The 19,075-nt window shown below is 42.1% G+C and overlaps 2 protein-coding genes across 9 annotated transcripts; both read left to right on the top strand.

The window, feature by feature from the left end:
- The first annotated feature begins 1,462 nt into the window (after positions 1–1,462).
- sqstm1 (sequestosome 1) lies at positions 1,463–6,317 on the top strand. Of its 3 annotated transcripts, none has more exons than XM_076105150.1 (8): positions 1,463–1,742; positions 2,568–2,663; positions 2,886–3,163; positions 3,338–3,476; positions 3,612–3,680; positions 3,825–3,994; positions 5,631–5,802; positions 5,900–6,317. In XM_076105150.1, the coding sequence occupies exons 1-8, from the start codon at positions 1,580–1,582 to the stop codon at positions 6,061–6,063; spliced, it is 1,251 nt and encodes a 416-aa protein (XP_075961265.1). In that variant the 5' UTR covers positions 1,463–1,579; the 3' UTR covers positions 6,064–6,317. The 3 variants fall into 3 exon arrangements, with proteins under 3 accessions (XP_075961265.1, XP_075961264.1, XP_075961266.1); XM_076105149.1 differs by having other exon boundaries at positions 1,464–1,742; positions 3,825–4,024; XM_076105151.1 differs by lacking the exon at positions 1,463–1,742 and adding an exon at positions 1,796–1,822 and having other exon boundaries at positions 3,825–4,024.
- A 103-nt stretch (positions 6,318–6,420) lies between these two features.
- Positions 6,421–12,974, top strand: LOC142964684 (serine protease inhibitor Kazal-type 4-like). Of its 6 annotated transcripts, XR_012957551.1 has the most exons (6): positions 6,421–8,262; positions 8,880–9,156; positions 10,557–10,588; positions 11,083–11,195; positions 12,360–12,466; positions 12,655–12,974. XR_012957551.1 is itself a non-coding variant. In XM_076105156.1 (5 exons), exons 2-5 carry the CDS (start codon positions 8,916–8,918, stop codon positions 12,698–12,700), a joined length of 432 nt encoding a protein of 143 aa, XP_075961271.1. In that variant the 5' UTR covers positions 6,421–8,262; positions 8,911–8,915; the 3' UTR covers positions 12,701–12,974. The 6 variants fall into 6 exon arrangements, 5 of the variants coding, with proteins under 5 accessions (XP_075961271.1, XP_075961270.1, XP_075961269.1 ...); XM_076105156.1 differs by lacking the exon at positions 12,360–12,466 and having other exon boundaries at positions 8,911–9,156; XM_076105155.1 differs by lacking the exon at positions 12,360–12,466 and having other exon boundaries at positions 6,422–8,262; positions 8,906–9,156.
- Positions 12,975–19,075: the final 6,101 nt, after the last annotated feature.

The raw sequence follows: 19,075 nt of genomic DNA on the forward strand, positions 1-19,075 counted from the left end.
TGTTGGGGCGGTGGGGCATGAACATTTTTCTTCCTCCAAAGTGGAGCGTGACAGAAAAAGTTTGAGAACCACTGACTTACACACATGAAGATAAAGTTATGAACACCGGCTGAATATCTATGATCAGAATCATTGTAACTTATAACTGCTGCTGTGTAAAGGGATTAAACCAAATGTTATTGACCTGTTGTTCATATAGCAGTACTTTAAAATAAAAGTGCACAATACACTACTTTTGAATTCATTGAATTTTGCTCATAACAATGAGATTAATCGCGATTAAAAATTGTCATCGTTGCCCAGCACTAATATATATATATATATATATAGTACACTATTGCATACCTTTGTATAGCTTTTATAGTGTACAACAGTTTAAAGTAGTATAAATATAGTATACTGCTGTATGTACTGTGTATAACAGTGTAGATAGCACAATATTTGTGACAGAGTGATGCATTCTGGGACATCAGACCCTGCTGCTGTTCATCACATACTAAACTACAGATCTTGTGACTCTGAGTCACTTCACACTCTTCACAGGTCACAAGACTGATGACTCACTGTCACATGACACAGACTCTGCAGCTGAGAATCCACACAGGATGACCTCATAGAGACCAACATCATTATGTTAATTTAGGGTTAGGAAGAATAAAGTTCAGATAAACTTTATTGATCTCACACAGGAAAATTAAAAACTGTAACCGTATTTATTTAGACTTCTTATATACATTATGAACATCAGCTGTTCATAATTCTACTCAGTAACTTTATATATATATATATAATATGTACTGTGTGTATATATATATATATATTAAATATATTTGTTTATATATACATTATATATATATATGTATTTATATATACATTAAATATATATACTGTATATATATTTATTTATATATATATATATATATATATATATAATATATTGAGACATAGAATAGCTCAACAAATTAATAAATTAATAAACTTAATAAAAGATGAATATTCTGTTCATTGTATTTTTTAAAATCTTAAATCAACAGAATCTCTTTTAAAGTGTTTTAGTTAATATATTCATTCATATTTTCTGAATGTTTGATAGTTTATTGACATTGAATGAATAAAATAAAACATATTTATCATTAAAATCAATGTTTATGAAACTTAAATGTGAAATGTTTGAGACAATAACATAAAAGAGTTAAATGATCTTTATTAAATTTTTACACTAGATATTGTTTAATATTAAGTGTTTCATAACGATGACGCAGCGGTTATTTAATCTAAAGGTTATACCTGGTAAACCTGATTGGTCACGTGACTCAGGAAATCCCCTCATTGGAAAGATTGGAAAGTGCTTAGTCATTTGTCGGCCTCTCATTGGTCGCTGGACCGGACACCGTCAGTGGACCAATGGGAAGCCGCGTCAATGTTTACTTCTCGTGACGACAGTGACGTCGATCACGGAAGTAAACATAAAGGTTGTGAGGATTTAAAGCTGCGTCACTTAGTTCTGGAGTCTAAAAGAGTCTTAAAGTCCGTGTTTTGTGTCCGGAGTCTGGTCCAGAGGTCCCGGTGAACGAGCAGCATGTCGGTGACAGTGAAGGCGTACCTTCTGGGTAAAGATGAGTCGGTTAAAGAGGTCCGGAGGTTCGGAGTGGATCAAGATGTTTCATCTAGTTATGAATATCTGAACAAGAAGACTATGAGTGTGTTTAACAACCTGAAGAACATCAACATGTACTATAAAGGTAAATATATATTTATTATATTTATTGTTGTTATTATTATTATACATATAACATGACGAACATCAACATGTACTATAAAGGTAAATATATATGTATTGTTATTATTATTATTATTATTAATAATAATAATAATAATAATAGTGTGTACGTGTGTCTGTCTACGTGTGAGTGTCTGTCTGTGTGTGTCTAAGACTGTGTGTCTCTGTATGTGTGTGTTCGCGTATGTCTGTGTGTGTGTGTCTGTCTGTGTGTATGTGTGTGTGTGTATGACTGTCTCTGTGTTTATGTCTGTGTGTGTGTGTGTGTCTCTGTGTCTGTGTGCGTGTGTCTCTGTGTGTGTGTCTCTGTCTGTGTGTATGTGTGTGTGTATGACTGTGTCTGTGTGTGTGCGTCTCTATATGTGTGTGTGTATGTGTGTCTGTGTGTGTGTGTGTGTGTGTGTGTGTGTGTGTGTCTCTGTGTATGACTGTGTCTGTGTGTCTCTGTTTATGTCTCTGTGTGTTTGTATGTCTGTGTGTCTCTGTGTTTATGTCTGTGTGTGTGTGTGTGTGTGTCTCTGTGTGTGTATGACTGTGTGTCTCTGTGTTTATGTCTCTGTGTGTGTGTGCGTGTGTGTCTCTGTATGTGTGTGTCTGTGTGTGGGCGTAGTCCCGTAAGTGATTACTTCATGCAATACTGAACAATGCGGTTATCTAGCAGGCCAATAAGACACACAATGGAGGCCTCACTTACACGCCACAGGTGTGTGTGTGTCATAGGGACCCTATTTTAATTATATAAATATATTATTAATTGATGATGATGATGTGTTTTTGTATATTTTAGATGAAGATGATGACCTGGTGGCGTTTTCCTCTGATGATGAACTGATGATGGGTCTCACCTGTATGAAGGATTCCACCTTCCGCCTCTTCATCAAAGGTACAAACACACAAGCTCACTTGAAGCTCACTAGGAAATAAAGAAAGGTAAAACATTGTACAAGAAGAAGACAAAAAACTCTGAAAACCCGCCACTTTTCATCCGAATAATAATCGATTATCAGAGTTTATGTTAATAATAAAATATAAAAGTGATCAAAGCCTTTCACTGATACACTATTTCTTTGGTTGGTTCTAATAAAGTTTTCTTGAACTCTTTCAGAGAAGAAGGAGAACCGTCGAGAATTTCCTCTTCACGCCTTTCCTCCATTCACCTTTGGCCACCCTCCTCCTCCTCCACCTGGAGCGCCTCAGGCTCCACCCCCTCACATGGCCCCGCCCCCTCTGCACCGTGACGTCACCTGTGATGGCTGCGAGGGTCCCGTGGTGGGAACCCGCTTCAAGTGTTCCGTGTGTCCAAACTACGACCTGTGCTCGTCCTGCCAGGCTGAAGGGAGGCACACTGAGCACGCTCTGCTGCCCATCTGGCACCCGCTGCAGGTGAGGTGCATCATGGGAAGGAGCGCTGCTGTGATGTCACTGTAGTGATGTCACCCTAGTGAGGTCACTGTGGTGTATGATATTTTATGTCTTAATAATAAACCGTGTAAAATATGATTTTCTACTAATCATTTGTAGTTTAATATTTACAATATGAATGTTTAATGTCTGCAGTGGTTCCCTCGAGGGAAGTGGATGAAGAGGATGAGACACTGTATGTGGAACCAGAACCTGAACCTGAGCCAGAACCATGGTCAGGACCAGGACAAGACTGGAACCTCCGAACCTGCTGCTGACAGCAGCGCCTCCTCTGGTCAGTGATGATAACTGATGATGTAATAATCAATAAACTGACATGACATCATCAGATACTTCTTCTCATTAATGACATCATCAGTGATCTCTTCTCATTAATGACATCATCAGTGACCTCTTCCTCTGTCTGCAGCCTCACAGGCCAACGTGGACTTCCTGATGAACATTGGTGAGGGCGTAGCGGCCATGTTGAACCCACTGGGTGAGTGATGCCATTATTAGGTTTCTTATTGGTGTTCGCAAACAGGAAGTGATGGTGTTATTTCAAAGTAAGAGTATGGTTAAAAGAGGTTTGCTGCTGTGGATGAGTGAGGTTTAAACAGGAAGTGATGTCATGTGTGCATAGGTATCGACGTGGACATCGATGTGGAGCACGAGGGCCAGAGGTCAAAGGTGACCCCTCAGAGTGTGCCCCCCCCTCCTCAGAGTGGGGGGGTGGAGGCAGAGGTGGGCGTAGCCAGCAGTGAGAGGTCAAAGGTGACCCCTCCTCCTCAGAGTGGGGGGGTGGAGGCAGAGGTGGGCGGAACCAGCAGTGAGGGGTCAAAGGTGAATTCATCACCTGTGTAATGTTGTACAGATGACTGTTTCACCATGCCCCCCCCCCCTTTAGGAGACCAGCAGCAGGTCTGTTAACTCCACTGGGAGATCATAGTCATCAAAGTAAATATTGTATGTAATATATATATATATATTTTCACAAACATGCCGGGACCCCGAATTGTTTCCCATTTCAACCCTTTAGTGAAGCTTCTAGTGTGTCGTTTGTCAACGATGATTCTTTTCACTCTGTAACAAGCTCATTCTTAAACATACAGACAAGTACGGGCTAATTATATTATTATTATTATTATAGTTTGTGTTTTTCTTATTTATGCATCATGTTCCAGACGTCAATCCTGTCTGATGATAAACAATAAATCTATATTAATAAATACACCTATAGGACAGAGACCTTAATTACCATATATGTGTTTAAAACTGCGTACTGACATACTGCGCGCTGACATATTGCATACTGACATACTGCGCACTGACATACTGCGTACTACATACTGCACGCTGACATATTGCGTACTGACATACTGCGTACTGACATACGGCATACTACATACGGCATACTGCGTACTAAATACTGCGCACTGACATACTGCATACTACATACTGCCTTCTACATACTGCGTCCGACATACTGCGTACTGCATGTTAACATAGTGCGTACTAACATACTGCGTACAACATACTGCGTACGACATACTGCGTGCTGACATACTGTGTACTGCGTGCTAACATACTGCGTCCTACATACTGCGTACTGCGTGCTAACATACTGCGTCCTACATACTGCGTCCTACATACTGCGTACTACATACTCGTACTACATACTGCGCACTGACATACTGCGCACTGACATACTGCGTACTACATACTGACATTCTGCGTACTACATACTGCGCACTGACATACTGTGTACTACATACCGCGTGCTAACATACCGCATGCTAACATACTGCGTACTACATACTGCGTGCTAACATACTGCCTACTACATACTGCGTGCTAACATACTGCGTACTACATACGGCGTACAAACACTGCTTACTACATACTGCTTACTACATACTGCGTACAAACACTGCTTACTACATACTGCGCACTGACATACTGCGTACTACATACTGCGCACTGACATACTGCGTACTACATACTGTGTACGACATACTGCTCACTGACATACTGCTCACTGACATACTGCGTACTGACATACTGCGTACTGACATACTGCGTGCTAACATACTGCGTGCTAACATACTGCGTACAAACACTGCTTACTACATACTGCTAACTACATACTGTGTACAAACACTGCTTACTACATACTGCGCACTGACATACTGCGTACTACATACTGCTCACTGACATACTGCATACTGACATACTGCGCACTACATACTCACTTTTGCGTTACACTGAGTAGGAGCACTGATCTCCCACAATCCCACAAAGTACATGTTCAGAAAAAACATTCAGAAACATGTATGACATAATTTCCTGTTTGAATAAATAATATTTCTGACCCTCATGAATCTGGTCTAAGTCTCAGACCAGTCCAAGTACTGGAACCAGTAAACCTGACCCAGTCTCTGCTCTTTAGGTGTGCAGAGACTCTGATGAGGAGTGGACTCACCTGAGCCCCAAAGAGGTCGATCCCTCCACCGGAGAGTTGCAATCCCTGCAGCCCAGGGACCAGGACCAGGGTCCTCTGTCGGGACAACAGGGTCCAACAGGTCTAAGGGAGGTGGTTCTGTACCCTCACCTGCCTCAAGGTAAGACCACATCTTCTCTGCTAATCCGTCTGAGTCTTGTGAGACGTCCCTTCTGACCTTCACTGACGTATCCTTCCTGCCCCCCTCCCCCACACAGAGGCGGACCCCCGTCTGGTGGAGTCTCTGTCTCTCATGCTGTCGATGGGTTTCACTGATGAAGGCGGTTGGTTGACTCGTCTCCTTCAGGCCAAAAACTTCGATATCGGTGCAGCGCTCGACGCCATCCAGTACGCCAAACAGCCCCGCCCACACCAGCCCTGATGATGTCATTATGATGTCACTGCTGATATCACCTATACTAAACAACATCTAACCAGGAGATGATTTATACTACAGTCAGATGTTCTTGTTGTTTCCTGTAATCCTGTTTCCAGTTTGTCAGTCCTCTAAATTCTATTATTATCATTTATCAATCTTTTGCCTCATTAATCAGTTTTTTCATAATCAATACTTTGTCTCATTGATTACTGTACTGTGGTTTTATGTTAATCTTAACAATAAAAACATGAACTGAATTTGTGGTCTTGACTCAAAATATACATTTATAGTACAAATATACGTCCTCACTAAACAGTGATGAACCCCGATGAGTTCCCAAGGTAGCGTGTTCTGGTCTACCGGGGTCTCTCACCAGTTGGACGACCGGAAAACCTCTAAAGGGAGGCATCAGGAGGATCCTGATCAGTTGTTGAAACTCCTCAGCTGGTCTCTGTAGAGTTGAAGGATCAGGGTCTCTAAAGCAGAGTCCAGACTCCCTACAAAGGAAGATCCTTTCAGACGCTTGTATCCTTGATCTCTTTCTTTAGGTCAACACCCAAAGCTCATGTACACAGCTGAGGGTCTGAAAGTAGACGGCCTGGTAGATCTGGAGCTTTTTGTTCCTGCTCAGCTCCCTCTTCACCACAACGGTCCGGTACAACGAGAATCCTCCCGTCCCCTTTACGCTACATTAGACCTTCATGGTGAAACACACCCAGAGATACTTGAACTCTTGGAGCAGTGACACTCCAAACCCGAAGGGTGCATCCACCGTTCTCCAGCAGAGAACCATGAACTCAGAATTGGAGGTTGCCGAAACGTGCCGAGTATCACGGACACAGCTTTCACTTTGGTCGTACACGGACCGGATGGCTCGTAGTAACGACCCCGGTACCCCATACTCCTGCAGTACCCCCCCCCACAGGACTCCCTGAGGGACACGGTTGTTAACCTTCTCCAAATAATAAATAAATTAGACTGGAAGGGAAAATCTCATGACTTCTCCAACAAACCTGCAAGAGTACAGAACTGGTCCACTAGTCCAATGATCCACTAGTCCACGGCCAGGACAAAATCCTCATTGCTCCTCCTGGATCTGAGGTTCAACAATCGATTGGAGCCTCGTTTTCACACCCTGGAATAAACTTTCCTGGGGAGGCTGAGCAGTGTGATTTCCCGATAATTGGAGAACACTCTCTGGTCCCTCTTTTTGAAAATAAGAACCATCACCCCGGTCCACCACTCCACAGGAACTGTACCCGACCTCCATGAGACACTGAAGAAACGTGTCAGCCTTGACATCCCAACAATGTCCAGCGTCTCTGGGTGAACTTCATCCAGCCCTATCGCCTTTCTAAGGAGCTTTTTTTACTACCCTTAAACCGTTGTCCGAAATATGGATAAGTCTTCCCCCGAGTTTTCAAACTCTGCCTCCTCCATGGAGGACGTGTTGGTCGGGTTCAGGAGTTCCTCAAAGTTTTCTTTCCACCTCTCGACAGTATCCCCAGTCCTGGTCCACAGTTCTCCCCCTCTGATGAACTCAGCCTAAGACAAGTCCTGTTTTCCCTTTCTGAGTCTTCAAACAGTTTACCAGAACTTCCTTGAGACAAACCCAAAGTCCTTCTCCTTGGTCTCCCCGAACGCCTGGGTTTTTGCTTCGGCAACCACCGCAGCAGCCCTTCTAGGCAACCGGTACCAGTCTGTCGATTCTGGAAACTTCTGGGCCAGCCAAGCCCAAAAGGCCTCCTTCTTAAGCTCAACGACCTCTTTCACCGCATGGGTCCACCAGCGAGTTCCCAGGTTCTGACCACGACCAGCACCGATGACCATCTGACCACAGCTCCTAGCAGCCACTTCCACAATAGAGCCTCAGTCTGATTCCGTGTCCCTGAAATGCACAAAATATTCTTCTGGAGGTGGAAGTTGAAGGACTTGCGTACAGCGGCCTCAGCCAGACGTTCCCAGTTGACCCTTAAAACAGGCTTTGGGTTTACCAGGTCTGTCCGGCAGCCTCCCCACCAGCTGATGATCCTCCTCACCAGAATATCAAAGACATACGGTCTTGTGATAATCCAACCAAAAAGTTGATCTTTCTTCTGGTCCAAGTAAAATTATGAAGCGCCTTAAGCTTTGAACAAGGTGCTTGTTAGAACCGATCCATAAACAGCACTGAAGTCAAACAACAAAGCACCTGCACTCATGGTATGAGCATGTTTAAACGCCGATAATGCACAAATGTTTGTGCATGGACTTTATCTGTGGTTATTAACACTTGTTTAGTTCTATTCTCTCTGTTTACATCATTGTTGGACAGTGAATTAATGTGTTAGGATTCTGATCATTTTGGGCTCTTAGGTTTATTTTCTGTGTCTTCATTTAGATGCGAGTGGGTACGTTTGCTCAAAAGAGTTGTGCTTTGTCTCGTAATGGCGCTTCATTTACTGCTTTTAATAATTGTCACGGTCTCTGAACATATGAGACATACTGGTGTTAAACTGTCCGTGTGAAGAATTAACATATAAGAGTCTGTTCATTCTTGGTTAAAGACTCTGGTCTCTCTGAACACTTTTCTCTCTTCAGCCCTCATACAAATCACATGAAATATTATAAATCTGACTTATCATTATTTTAATCTTCAGAGGCAGCATCAGAGCTGTTTTAACCTTTTAATCCGTTTGTGTATGATTTTCAATATCTTTATAATGTATGAAGGTTTTTGTGTTTTATACATTCATTTGTGTTAATTTGTTGCTCTGCAGACTCGTGACAGAGACACTCTTGTTTTTCTGCTCTTGTGTTTGTGTCATTCTTCCTAATAGTTTTTGCTCTGTCAGCGTTATTTCAGAGCAGACAGAATGTTGATCCGCAGATTAAATTCTGAACAAAAGACATCAGCAGCCGTCACAACAACAGAAGTTCAGCCCGTCCTCTATATGACAACAACGCACCAACGGCAGACTTCACAACCTCAGAGGAGCTGCACAGAGAAACATCAGCAGCCAATCAGACGGCAGGAAAACACTCAGAGATTCAACCTCGTCTTCATCATGATGTTTGTCAGGACTCTTCTGCTCCTCTGTGCTTTCTTCAGTGCAGGTAAGATTAGACCATATCAGCTGTTAAATAACATGAGAGCATTGAGAGGGGGAGAACAAAGAGGAGAGAGGGAGAAGGGGGAGAATAGAGCAATAAGGGGGAGAACAGAGAGAAGAGAGCAATAAGGGGGAGAACAGAGAGAAGAGCGCAATAAGAAGGGAGAACAGAGAGAAGAGAGCAATAAGGGGGAGAACAGAGAGAAGAGGGGAAGAACAGAAAATGGAGCAATAAGGGGGAGAACAGAGAGAAGAGAGCAATAAGGGGGAGAACAGAGAGAAGAGGGGAAGAACAGAAAATGGAGCAATAAGGGGGAGAACAGAGAGAAGAGGGGAAGAACAGAGAAAATAGAGCAATAAGGGGGAGAACAGAGAGAAGAGAGCAATAAGGGGGAGAACAGAGAGAAGAGGGGAAGAACAGAGAAAATGGAGCAATAAGGGGAGGACAGAGAGAAGAGAGCAATAAGGGGGAGAACAGAGAGAAGAGGGGAAGAACAGAAAATGGAGCAATAAGGGGGAGAACAGAGAGAAGAGAGCAATAAGGGGGAGAACAGAGAGAAGAGGGGAAGAACAGAGAAAATAGAGCAATAAGGGGGAGAACAGAGAGAAGAGAGCAATAAGGGGGAGAACAGAGAAGAGGGGAAGAACAGAGAAAATGGAGCAATAAGGGGAGGACAGAGAGAATAGAGCAATAAGGGGGAGAACAGAGAGAAGAGGGGAAGAACAGAAAATGGAGCAATAAGGGGGAGAACAGAGAGAAGAGGGGAAGAACAGAGAAAATAGAGCAATAAGGGGGAGAACAGAGAGAAGAGAGCAATAAGGGGGAGAACAGAGAAGAGGGGAAGAACAGAGATAGGTCAACTTATCACTGTCACACAGTGATAAGTTGTTATTGTCGCAAAATGCTTTTTAATGATCTAAACTGATATTTAACAGTAAACCTCAAAGTATAGAACATAATGTTTATAACATCACACTAAATTACCAGATTACACATTACATTACATTATTATTGATGCTAGAGTCACTTCCGGTTTACTTCAGTCGCTGGTCACAGTGGACAGAGCTACATATGTAATCCTGGAAACACATTTACTCATCGCTAAAGTACTGCAAAGACATTTCTTCAGTTAGTAACGGTGCAACTTGGTCTAGTAAATAGCTAGTTTTAATGGTAGTTACTGAAGACTGAGTTTATAGTTTCAGAGTCAGGTGTATGGTCCAGGTAAAACAGTACAGAGTCAGAGTCAGGTGTATGGTCCAGGTAAGACAGTTCAGAGTCAGGATCACGGTCTAGGTAAGACAGGACAGAGTCAGTTGTATGGTCCAGGTAAGACAGTACAGAGTCAGGTATTAAAACTGTGAATATGAGAAAATATACCTGAAATACATTCTCCTTTTCAGACGCTGAAGATAAATCCCGGCTCTACAGGAGGGTAAGAAACAAAGAAAAACGGCCTACAAACTATTACCAACCTGAACATGTTTAGCAACTGAAATGAATTACAGTAACATAAAGAATCCCTTGTGCATTTCTCGTGAAGTTACTTTGTTACTAAGTGTCTGACAGTATCATGAAGTGACACAATGTGTCCCAACATCAATCATTTTTATTATTTCTTCAGTCTGTAGTTCATAAAGTTTTCATGAAGATGTTAATTCAAAATCAATATGATTATTTCATGATTAAACGAGCTGAAGGGTTTGATGATAAAACTAAGATGAGTTGCTGCTTCTTTAGGCGTTAAACAGACAACAGACTGAAATACATATTCATCTGTTCTTTAATGATACCTGCATGAAACAAAGTTGTCCGTTTGTAAATAGAATAGAATTGAAATATTGAATTTGATGTACATAAGAGTTGCTGCAGCTGATTTCACACTAACCCATGATGACATGTATGTTGTGTTTGGTATTATTTCTGCAGCCTTCCTGTGAGTGGATGAGCGTAACTCAGGCGTGTCCTCTGAACTACTCTCCGGTGTGCGGTAGTGATGGCTTCACCTACCCAAATGAATGTTCTCTGTGTGTCCACAGACTGTGAGTCTTTCATTCATTCTTTATTTTCCAATCTTCTGACACCTTTTGATTTGTTTGACTGATTAGTTTCTGTATATTTAAATATCAATCAAACTGGGAGAGACAGCTCAACATGCTGCTGCTCAGGTCACACCTGTCAGATGACTTCACTGACCAATCGGAGGTGAACAACAAGATCAGAACTAATAAACAGCTGTCGCTCAGGAGGTAGAGCGGGTTGTCCACTAATTATAAGCTCCACACTTCGATCTTCTTCTCAAAGGGTGGATTGTTGTGTGAGAGTTTATGAATGAATGTGGACACGTAGTGTGAAGGGAAGTGAAGTGTAGTCTAGTGTAAAGTGTAGTCTAGCGTAGTCTAGTGTAAAGTGTAGTCTAGTGTAGTCTAGTATAAAGTGTAGTCTAGTGTAAAGTGTAGTGTAGTCTAGTGTAAAGTGTAGTCTAGTGTAAAGTGTAGTCTAGCGTAGTGTAGTGTAGTCTAGCGTAGTCTAGTGTAAAGTGTAGTCTAGTATAAAGTGAAGTGTGAAGGGTTTGTTGTGTTTGTTAATTATAATAGAGTTTACTATTATCACAGCAGTAAGCAGTATGTTGTTGTAGTTGGAGGAATATATCAACATGTTACAGCAGCTCGGTCAGTGGTCCATGGTCTTCATACCACGACGCTCTTCGTTGCCCTTAGTTACATGCAGACACTGTCTTTTCAAAATAAAAGGTCTGCAATCGTTAAGTTAACAAAACATTTGTGGTTTTGGGTAAAATAAGTCTGTTAGTTAGGTTATTAACTACATTACCTTGAGTATGTTATGTAACACGTTAAAGCTGCGACCAAAGTTAAAGTAAGTCAATGTTGACTCTTTGTTAACATGGGACATGAACACTGGTCTCCTTGGTTCACATCATTTACCTTCTACTGACGTGCACTTCTTGCTCTTCATACAACGTCACATGACTTCCTACTTTACTTCCTCCTTAACTACGACCTTGTAGATCCTCTTAGTTTAAAGCGTAGGGCCTCTGAACAATCTGCTGTATTTTACCTCTTGGGAGTGAGAACAGGTTGAACTTATATAATGTGGGGTTGTTCATTCAATAAATCAAAGTTACACTCATTTTGCAGGTTTTTATTTCCCAATTGTAAAGTTTTGTTTCCTGTTTATTTTCACAGAATGGAGGAAATGTAAATTACTTTCAGCTCTACTGTCACTATATGAGTGTGTTTTATGACCCTGATGAGTTTTACCTGTTGAGACTGGAAGTAGGGGACAGTAGTTTGTGAGTAACATCAGGTTTTTCTTCATTTTAAGAGGGTGAGAGACTTTAGTTTGTAAAAACTGAAGCCGACAGTGTTTGATGCTTTAACATCTGTACGGAAGTAGAAACACAGTTTAGTTCTGCGCTTTAGAGACACCGTGTACTTCACTGTTGATTGTTATTGTTGATGATTGGATTTTTCTGTACAGGGAGAAAAATGCTGATATTTTGATTGTCATGGAGGGGCCCTGTTGAGGATGACCTCATCCAACTCTTCAATGATGTCATCCCATTTCTGGCAAACTAACAATGTCATCGCGTGTATATTTGACTTGTGTTTGAATGTAGCTGTTTGAGTGTAAAATAGACACAAACACACACACACACACACACACTCATGACTGCAGCCATAATAATATAAAAATTAAAACATATTTGTTCTGTAATGCTGTGTTTTATATTTTCATTTCTGTGTAAAAACCTTTTTCATTGAAGTCTTCCACTAATAAAAATTTGAGTTTTTCTCTGAGTTCAACTTTGTCCCCTTTTAACACAAATCTTTGGTCGTGGGTAAGAATGTATGTACAGGTATTTTAAATGTCATTCCTATTATTCAAGTAGGAGAAGCAGACTTTTTGTGATTTAACTGCCTCTAATCAGACCACATCTCACTGGAAATGACCCCATCCTATAGACCTCTAGTCTGCAGAACAAGACCAACTGTTAAAACTGTCCAAGTCTGGAGAGAAGAGTCCACCTCTCTGCTGTAGGACTGTTTTGAAAACACCGACTGGGAGTTGTTTGCACAGAGCACAGACCTGGAGGAATATAGCTCATCTGTCTAGGCTTAGGACAGAAGACGATTGAGGATAATCATTTGTTCAGACTCAAGTTCATCATTAGCAGCTTACAGAACAGCCATTCAGACAGTAGACCAGACATCCTTATAGAAATACAACATTATACAGAATTCAAATGATGGGTCTGACGGTCATATTCCTGTGGGTACCAGCACATATTGGGGTCAAAGGAAATTAAATGGCAGATAAAGCTGCAAAATAGGCCACAAAAAAATAGCTGCACTAATGTTACAGTCAGCTTCAGTAAATCAGAAACTAAAAGTATCATTAAACAGAGGTTGAAGCAAAGGTGGCAGAAGCAATGGGAAGAAGACAGGAAAGGACGATGGTTTTACTGGGTTCAGAGGAAAGTGGGAGAAACGAGATGTGCAGGAAGGAACAGGAGAGATGAAACGGTGATATCAAGGCTTAGATTTGGACACACTGGCCTAAACGGTATGCTTCAAAAGATAGGTCAACACGAAACAGGGAAATGCAACTATTGTGGGCAAGAGGAAACAATAGATCGTGTAATTGTAATTGTACAGTCAGAAATATGAGCAGGAAAGAGGGCAGCTGATTGGAGACCTTGGCAAGATGAAGGTACGGTTGGATATAGTGGATATATTCTGCAAAATAACTCAAAAAGTGTTATCAAGTATTATTTCAATATCTTAGATTCATTAATATTAATAAGAAAATATGAGCCCGTTGTTTTGTTTTGTTTCTTTTTTCTTTTCGAATTTTAATTTGTATATAAGTAGCCTATTAGACATCGTGATCCACACTCCAGACCAGTTGATGGCGGTAATGCACCAATTAATTGTTTGCCAACTGCCAATAAACCTCAAACAAGAAGAAGAAGAACCTGCCTGCAGTATTTGAACTGAGGAAAAAGGCGCGTTCAATGTGCGTATCCGGTGCGCATGGCCGATGCCATGCGGATCTGCCGACCTGAGGGCGGATTTATTTGGTAAGTTGTCTTTCTTTCCTTGTTTAAAAGCATGATTTTAAGAGTGAAATTGTAGAAACACGATGTATTCTTTTTAGGTCATAGCATTAAATCAAAGGTGTGTGAGATAATGATTAAATGTGTGTTCTCTGCTAGAGGGTATGGTGGTCTAGAAAGGTAGATGTAGACTTTTACATTGCATGTTCTATCAAATGTTTGTGTAAAGGTTCCTTTTTGTATAATAATGTATTGTTTCTTTTTGGTTTTAAACAAAGACACTAGAGGAGACAACCACTGTTGTTCCCATGCTTATTAGATTTAGTGTGTTTTTAAAAAAAATCTTCTGTTTCTTGTGGGGCTTTGTGCTGTGCCGAAGGGGGATGGTAGAGTTGAATGCCTGCATATCTTATTCTGTTGTTTGAGTCCATAGGTTTAGTGAAATGTGTCTTAATCAGTTGTCCAAAGAATGTTGTAACCTAATTCTAATGTTCTTGTTTTAACAGCTGCTGAAGTTCATATCAGACGACCCTCTCTGCCTGTTCGTTTGGCTGCCTTCCTTGCAGGTGTGGAGGTGGGTGTGGCAGAGGGTCGTCAGGCAGAGTGGAAGCACCTGAGCACCCAGTATAAAACCCCAGTATGGATTCTCAGTTGGTCTCTTGCTCCTTCCTGAGACACCCACTTTGGTTTCGGTTGCGGTTTGTTTTTACACTATACAACACTGCATATACACTCTACACACACCCACTCACTTACACTGCTGACATGACTGACTTCACATGTCACTGTTAGTTTATGTTTGTCTTTTATATTACTTTAAACTTAATAAATAATTAATCAACTGCTTCATTGAATGCATCTCCCTTTTTTGGCATGGCCGTTCGGCCCGGTTTGTGACAATATCATGAGCTTACTGGAGAACATTAAACACCAGCAAGATCAATTAATCACTAGAGTAAACTATCTCACCAACAAGCTACACACAACTAAGAAGTGGAAGTGACTGAGCCAGTAAAGTTTCCATTTAACTCAATGGAGGAAGTGGAACATGTTGAGGACCGCCTTAAAGATCCTCAACTCTCAGCTGAAGAAGAGTGGTGAGTATTTTTGTTTTATTAAGCATCTCAATCAAATCTGATTAAAATCAATCTTGATTTGAACTATTCTATATTATATGTATTACCACTGGATAATACCCCATTTACAGAATGTTTTTTAAAATACATTTGTCAAAGTATCAGATGTTAACAATACTTTTTTTGATCCATTTTAGATTTCCTCCCTCCGTCAGAGGACATGACACACAACAGGTTATGGAACAGCCTTGCCGCATGTTCAGTGATGAAGTTGGGAAGAGAATTAACTGGAAAGGGATGAATGGGAAAAAGTGGGTTAGGGTTAGGTGAGGGGAAAAAGGTTTATCTGCCTACCAAAGAGGCAAGCAGAGAGCACGGGCACACAAGGTCCATCCTGTTCCCTCTTCCGTCTCCAAATACATGACTGTTCTTTGTTTTTATTCCACTTCATTCTAGGTTGCTGGACAACATTTTCATTTTTAATTCCAGCATCCATCCGCGGATAACCCCAACCCAGACTCCGGTCCTGAGATCAGGTTTGTTTTGTATTTCCCGAAGGTGAGTTTTTTATTTTGCAGATATATACATTTGTTTTTTTTTATGTGAAAAAATGTTCTGTTTGTCCCATCCAACAGTCTAAAATCTCTAGGGCCGTCCTCTTTGTCCAGTACTCTGGGTGATCCGACCGTATCCTAAAGAGTTGTTCCTCCACACCCTCCAACACGCTAAAAGATTCTTCCAAGAAGATGTTTGTTTGCGCTATTAGGTGTTTTGCTGGTGACGGGAGCTGTGATGAGAACTGGATCAGTGGTACACAGATTTTGGCCTGGGGAAAGGCTCTGCCCGCCACTGCCATCAATTGGTGGAATTGTTTTTTAATAGTTTTAAACAAATTCCCTCTCAGGCAGTTGTTCAAGCCAATCGAGAGCAAAACCATCCGGACAGTGGGGCAAGGGTCCAATTTATCAAGAATTCCCTTCATATGGTGTATTTGGGCCCCAGGGAAACTGTCCACCTGCACCAGTGCATCTCCCCACCCTGGTATCTCTGCCAAATTCTCATCCCCCAACACCAGCACAGGTTGTTCCACCGTCAGAGACCAGTTCGCAATTTTCCGATAAAAATTGGCATGCAGGGTCGGTCTCTGAGGGGAACCATCACAGAGGTCCAACAGGTATGATAGGGAGCCAGATGGATCATCCCCTGATAGGGTGGAATCCTCAAGGGGGTGATCCAATCCCAGATCCCCATCCGTCAGAATCCTCTCCTCCCTAGGTGGGCTCGGTGAAAGGTCATCCAGTGACCCCAAGCAAGGGGTGGGATGAATACCCAGTGCCACACTGCTAGCCCCAGGGCTCGATGGCTTGGAAGGACTCCCCCTGATCTGCGCTAAGACAACGCTAGGACCAATCTCATCCAAGGTAGGGGAAGGGGATTGGGGAAGGAGGTTGGGTTTTGGGTTAGGCTGAGGATAGGGGTAGGAATTGAGGTTAAGGTTAGGGTAAAGGTTGGGGTCAGGGTAAAGGTTGGGGTCAGGGTTAAGGTTAGGGCTAAGGCATGGGGTAAGGTTAGGATTGTGGATAGGATAGGAGTTGGGGTTAGGACTGGGGTTAAGGTTAGGGCTTGGGTGAGAATTGGATCCGAGATCGGGGTCCGGTCCAAAGATGGTGTTATGGACCAAGCTAGGGGGAGCCCTTGCCCCACCCCCCACCAACGATATCAAGGCAGCAATCGACGAAGCTTTTAGTCGTTTCTTATACCTAGTTTTGCCATAGGCAATTGCTCTGTCTAATGCCACCTGATCCACAGGGGGCAGGTCCTGCAGGCCCACTGCTATCACTTGATCGTAGTGGTGCTTAAGAATATTCATGTTCGCTCGCATCCACTCGTCTGTGTTCAGTTTGACCTTTGCAGTGGTCTCAGCATTGGGGGATGAAGGCTTAATGAAGGAGGTCAATTTATTGACCTGCCTCCGCATCCCCACCGGGAACATATGGGACCGCTGGGTCTCCTCCACCACCTCTGCATGATGGACCGCTTGTAGCAGTTTGAAATATTGTTTGTGCAATTTATTTTCAGCAGGGATGGAGGGCCTAGTACTTCTCACACTCCCAGATGTGCCCCCCGAAGGACTACGAGATGGAAATCGTCCATGGACCCCAAGGACCATGGTCCCACCTCCACAAGGAGCCAGGTAAGTATTCGGTAAGAGGGTAGGTAATGACTGACAAACAAACAAAAACAAGGGGGGAAAAAGCTTTAACCTATAACCTGCTGATTATTCAAATTGATCCCCTTCCTAATGCTAAAAAGTTTTTCTTCCCTTTCTCTAGGTTTATTTTTCAAAAACCCAAGGGTGCAGCTCCAATGCAATTTTGTGCAATACCGTTTCCATAGGGGAGGAACAAATAATGATAAAAAGACCGTACTTTATGGGTCCATGTGTTAAAAAAAGTCAGTAAGGCTAAAAGCTGAGGTGCAAAACTTGCCCACCAGTTGCCTCCTGATTTATTTCAGATTGATCCTCTATTAAAACCGTTTCTCTTTTCTCTAGGTCCTTCTGGAAAAAAGGACCCGAGTATTTAAGAGTATATTAAAAACTTCCCTAAAACCTCCGGTATATAAAACTAGTCGGCTCAGAAAAGAACCCAAGAAAGGGCCAGTTTGTTAAATGCAGCACAATGTGCTTTATAGTGACAAAACACACTCAAAACCCTTATAAAAGGGTCAACACGCTAGTCAAACACGCAAAAAACTGTGCAAACCCACCCAACACACACTCTCAGAGGTGGCTGATTTCTTGAGGCCTTTGGCCGTTAGCTAGAAAAACCAGGGGGTGTAAGAAAGGCTTTTTTTAAAAAATGCAGTAAAAGTGCAGCTCTGGTGCAAAACACTCATGGAAGGGGGTCAAATAATGTTAAAAAGTGGATCTTAAAACCATCTATTTAAAAATCAGCAAGGCTGAGGGTTAAGTGCAATGTTGGAGCTCCTGACGTTTCGCCACGCTGTGGCTTCTTCAGAGGAATCTGAGGGAGATCGACAAGACAGACAACATATAAGAAAAACACGGGGGAGGAGCTAAAAAGCAAGCTCCTGATTGGCTAAACACACCTGGGCTAATCACATCATCACACCTGCTCATCACACCTGTATGTCATTCTCTCCAATTAGGAGGGCAACAAGGACTAGTGATTTTTACTTTAAGGATCTTAGCCGCCAATCTCCAGTCCAACAAATGTCTCCAGAGGTTGCAAAAAAATACCTTTTAATAAGGCCTGGAATCAGGTTTGGTTAGAGGTAAGTACTCTTTTTTTAGAACAACTTGAAGTGTCGTTTTCTGCAGGCTATTTTCTGATTCCCTGGCTGGGATGAGCGGCCCAGTGCTACACCTGACACACCTGGACATACTCATCCCATCATTAACCCTGTTCTTCGCACCTGAGGGCAACAAGGAATAATGATTTTCCCTTTTTCAGGATCTTTAGCAGCCAAACTCAGATCAAACAAAGGCTTTCAAAGATTGCATAAAATACCCTTAAATAACAAAAGAGGAGAGGGGGGGTTTTTTATTTACAAAGAGTCACCATATCATCCAGATACAATCTTAAAACACCTTTCTACACCATTTAAATTTCCCTATGAGGTGTAGCTTTCCGGGATATAAATCCTATATCCAGCTATAGTACAGGATTACAGTCCCCAGAAAGAAATAAAGGTTCTCAGCTATTGCTCTGTGTTTTCGAAGTTCTGTATAGGAGGAGGGAAG

The sequence above is a fragment of the Anarhichas minor genome, unplaced genomic scaffold, assembly GCF_050575085.1.
Source record: "Anarhichas minor isolate MPS153535 unplaced genomic scaffold, ASM5057508v1 ptg000031l, whole genome shotgun sequence".
In the NCBI taxonomy this organism is placed as follows: domain Eukaryota; kingdom Metazoa; phylum Chordata; class Actinopteri; order Perciformes; family Anarhichadidae; genus Anarhichas; species Anarhichas minor.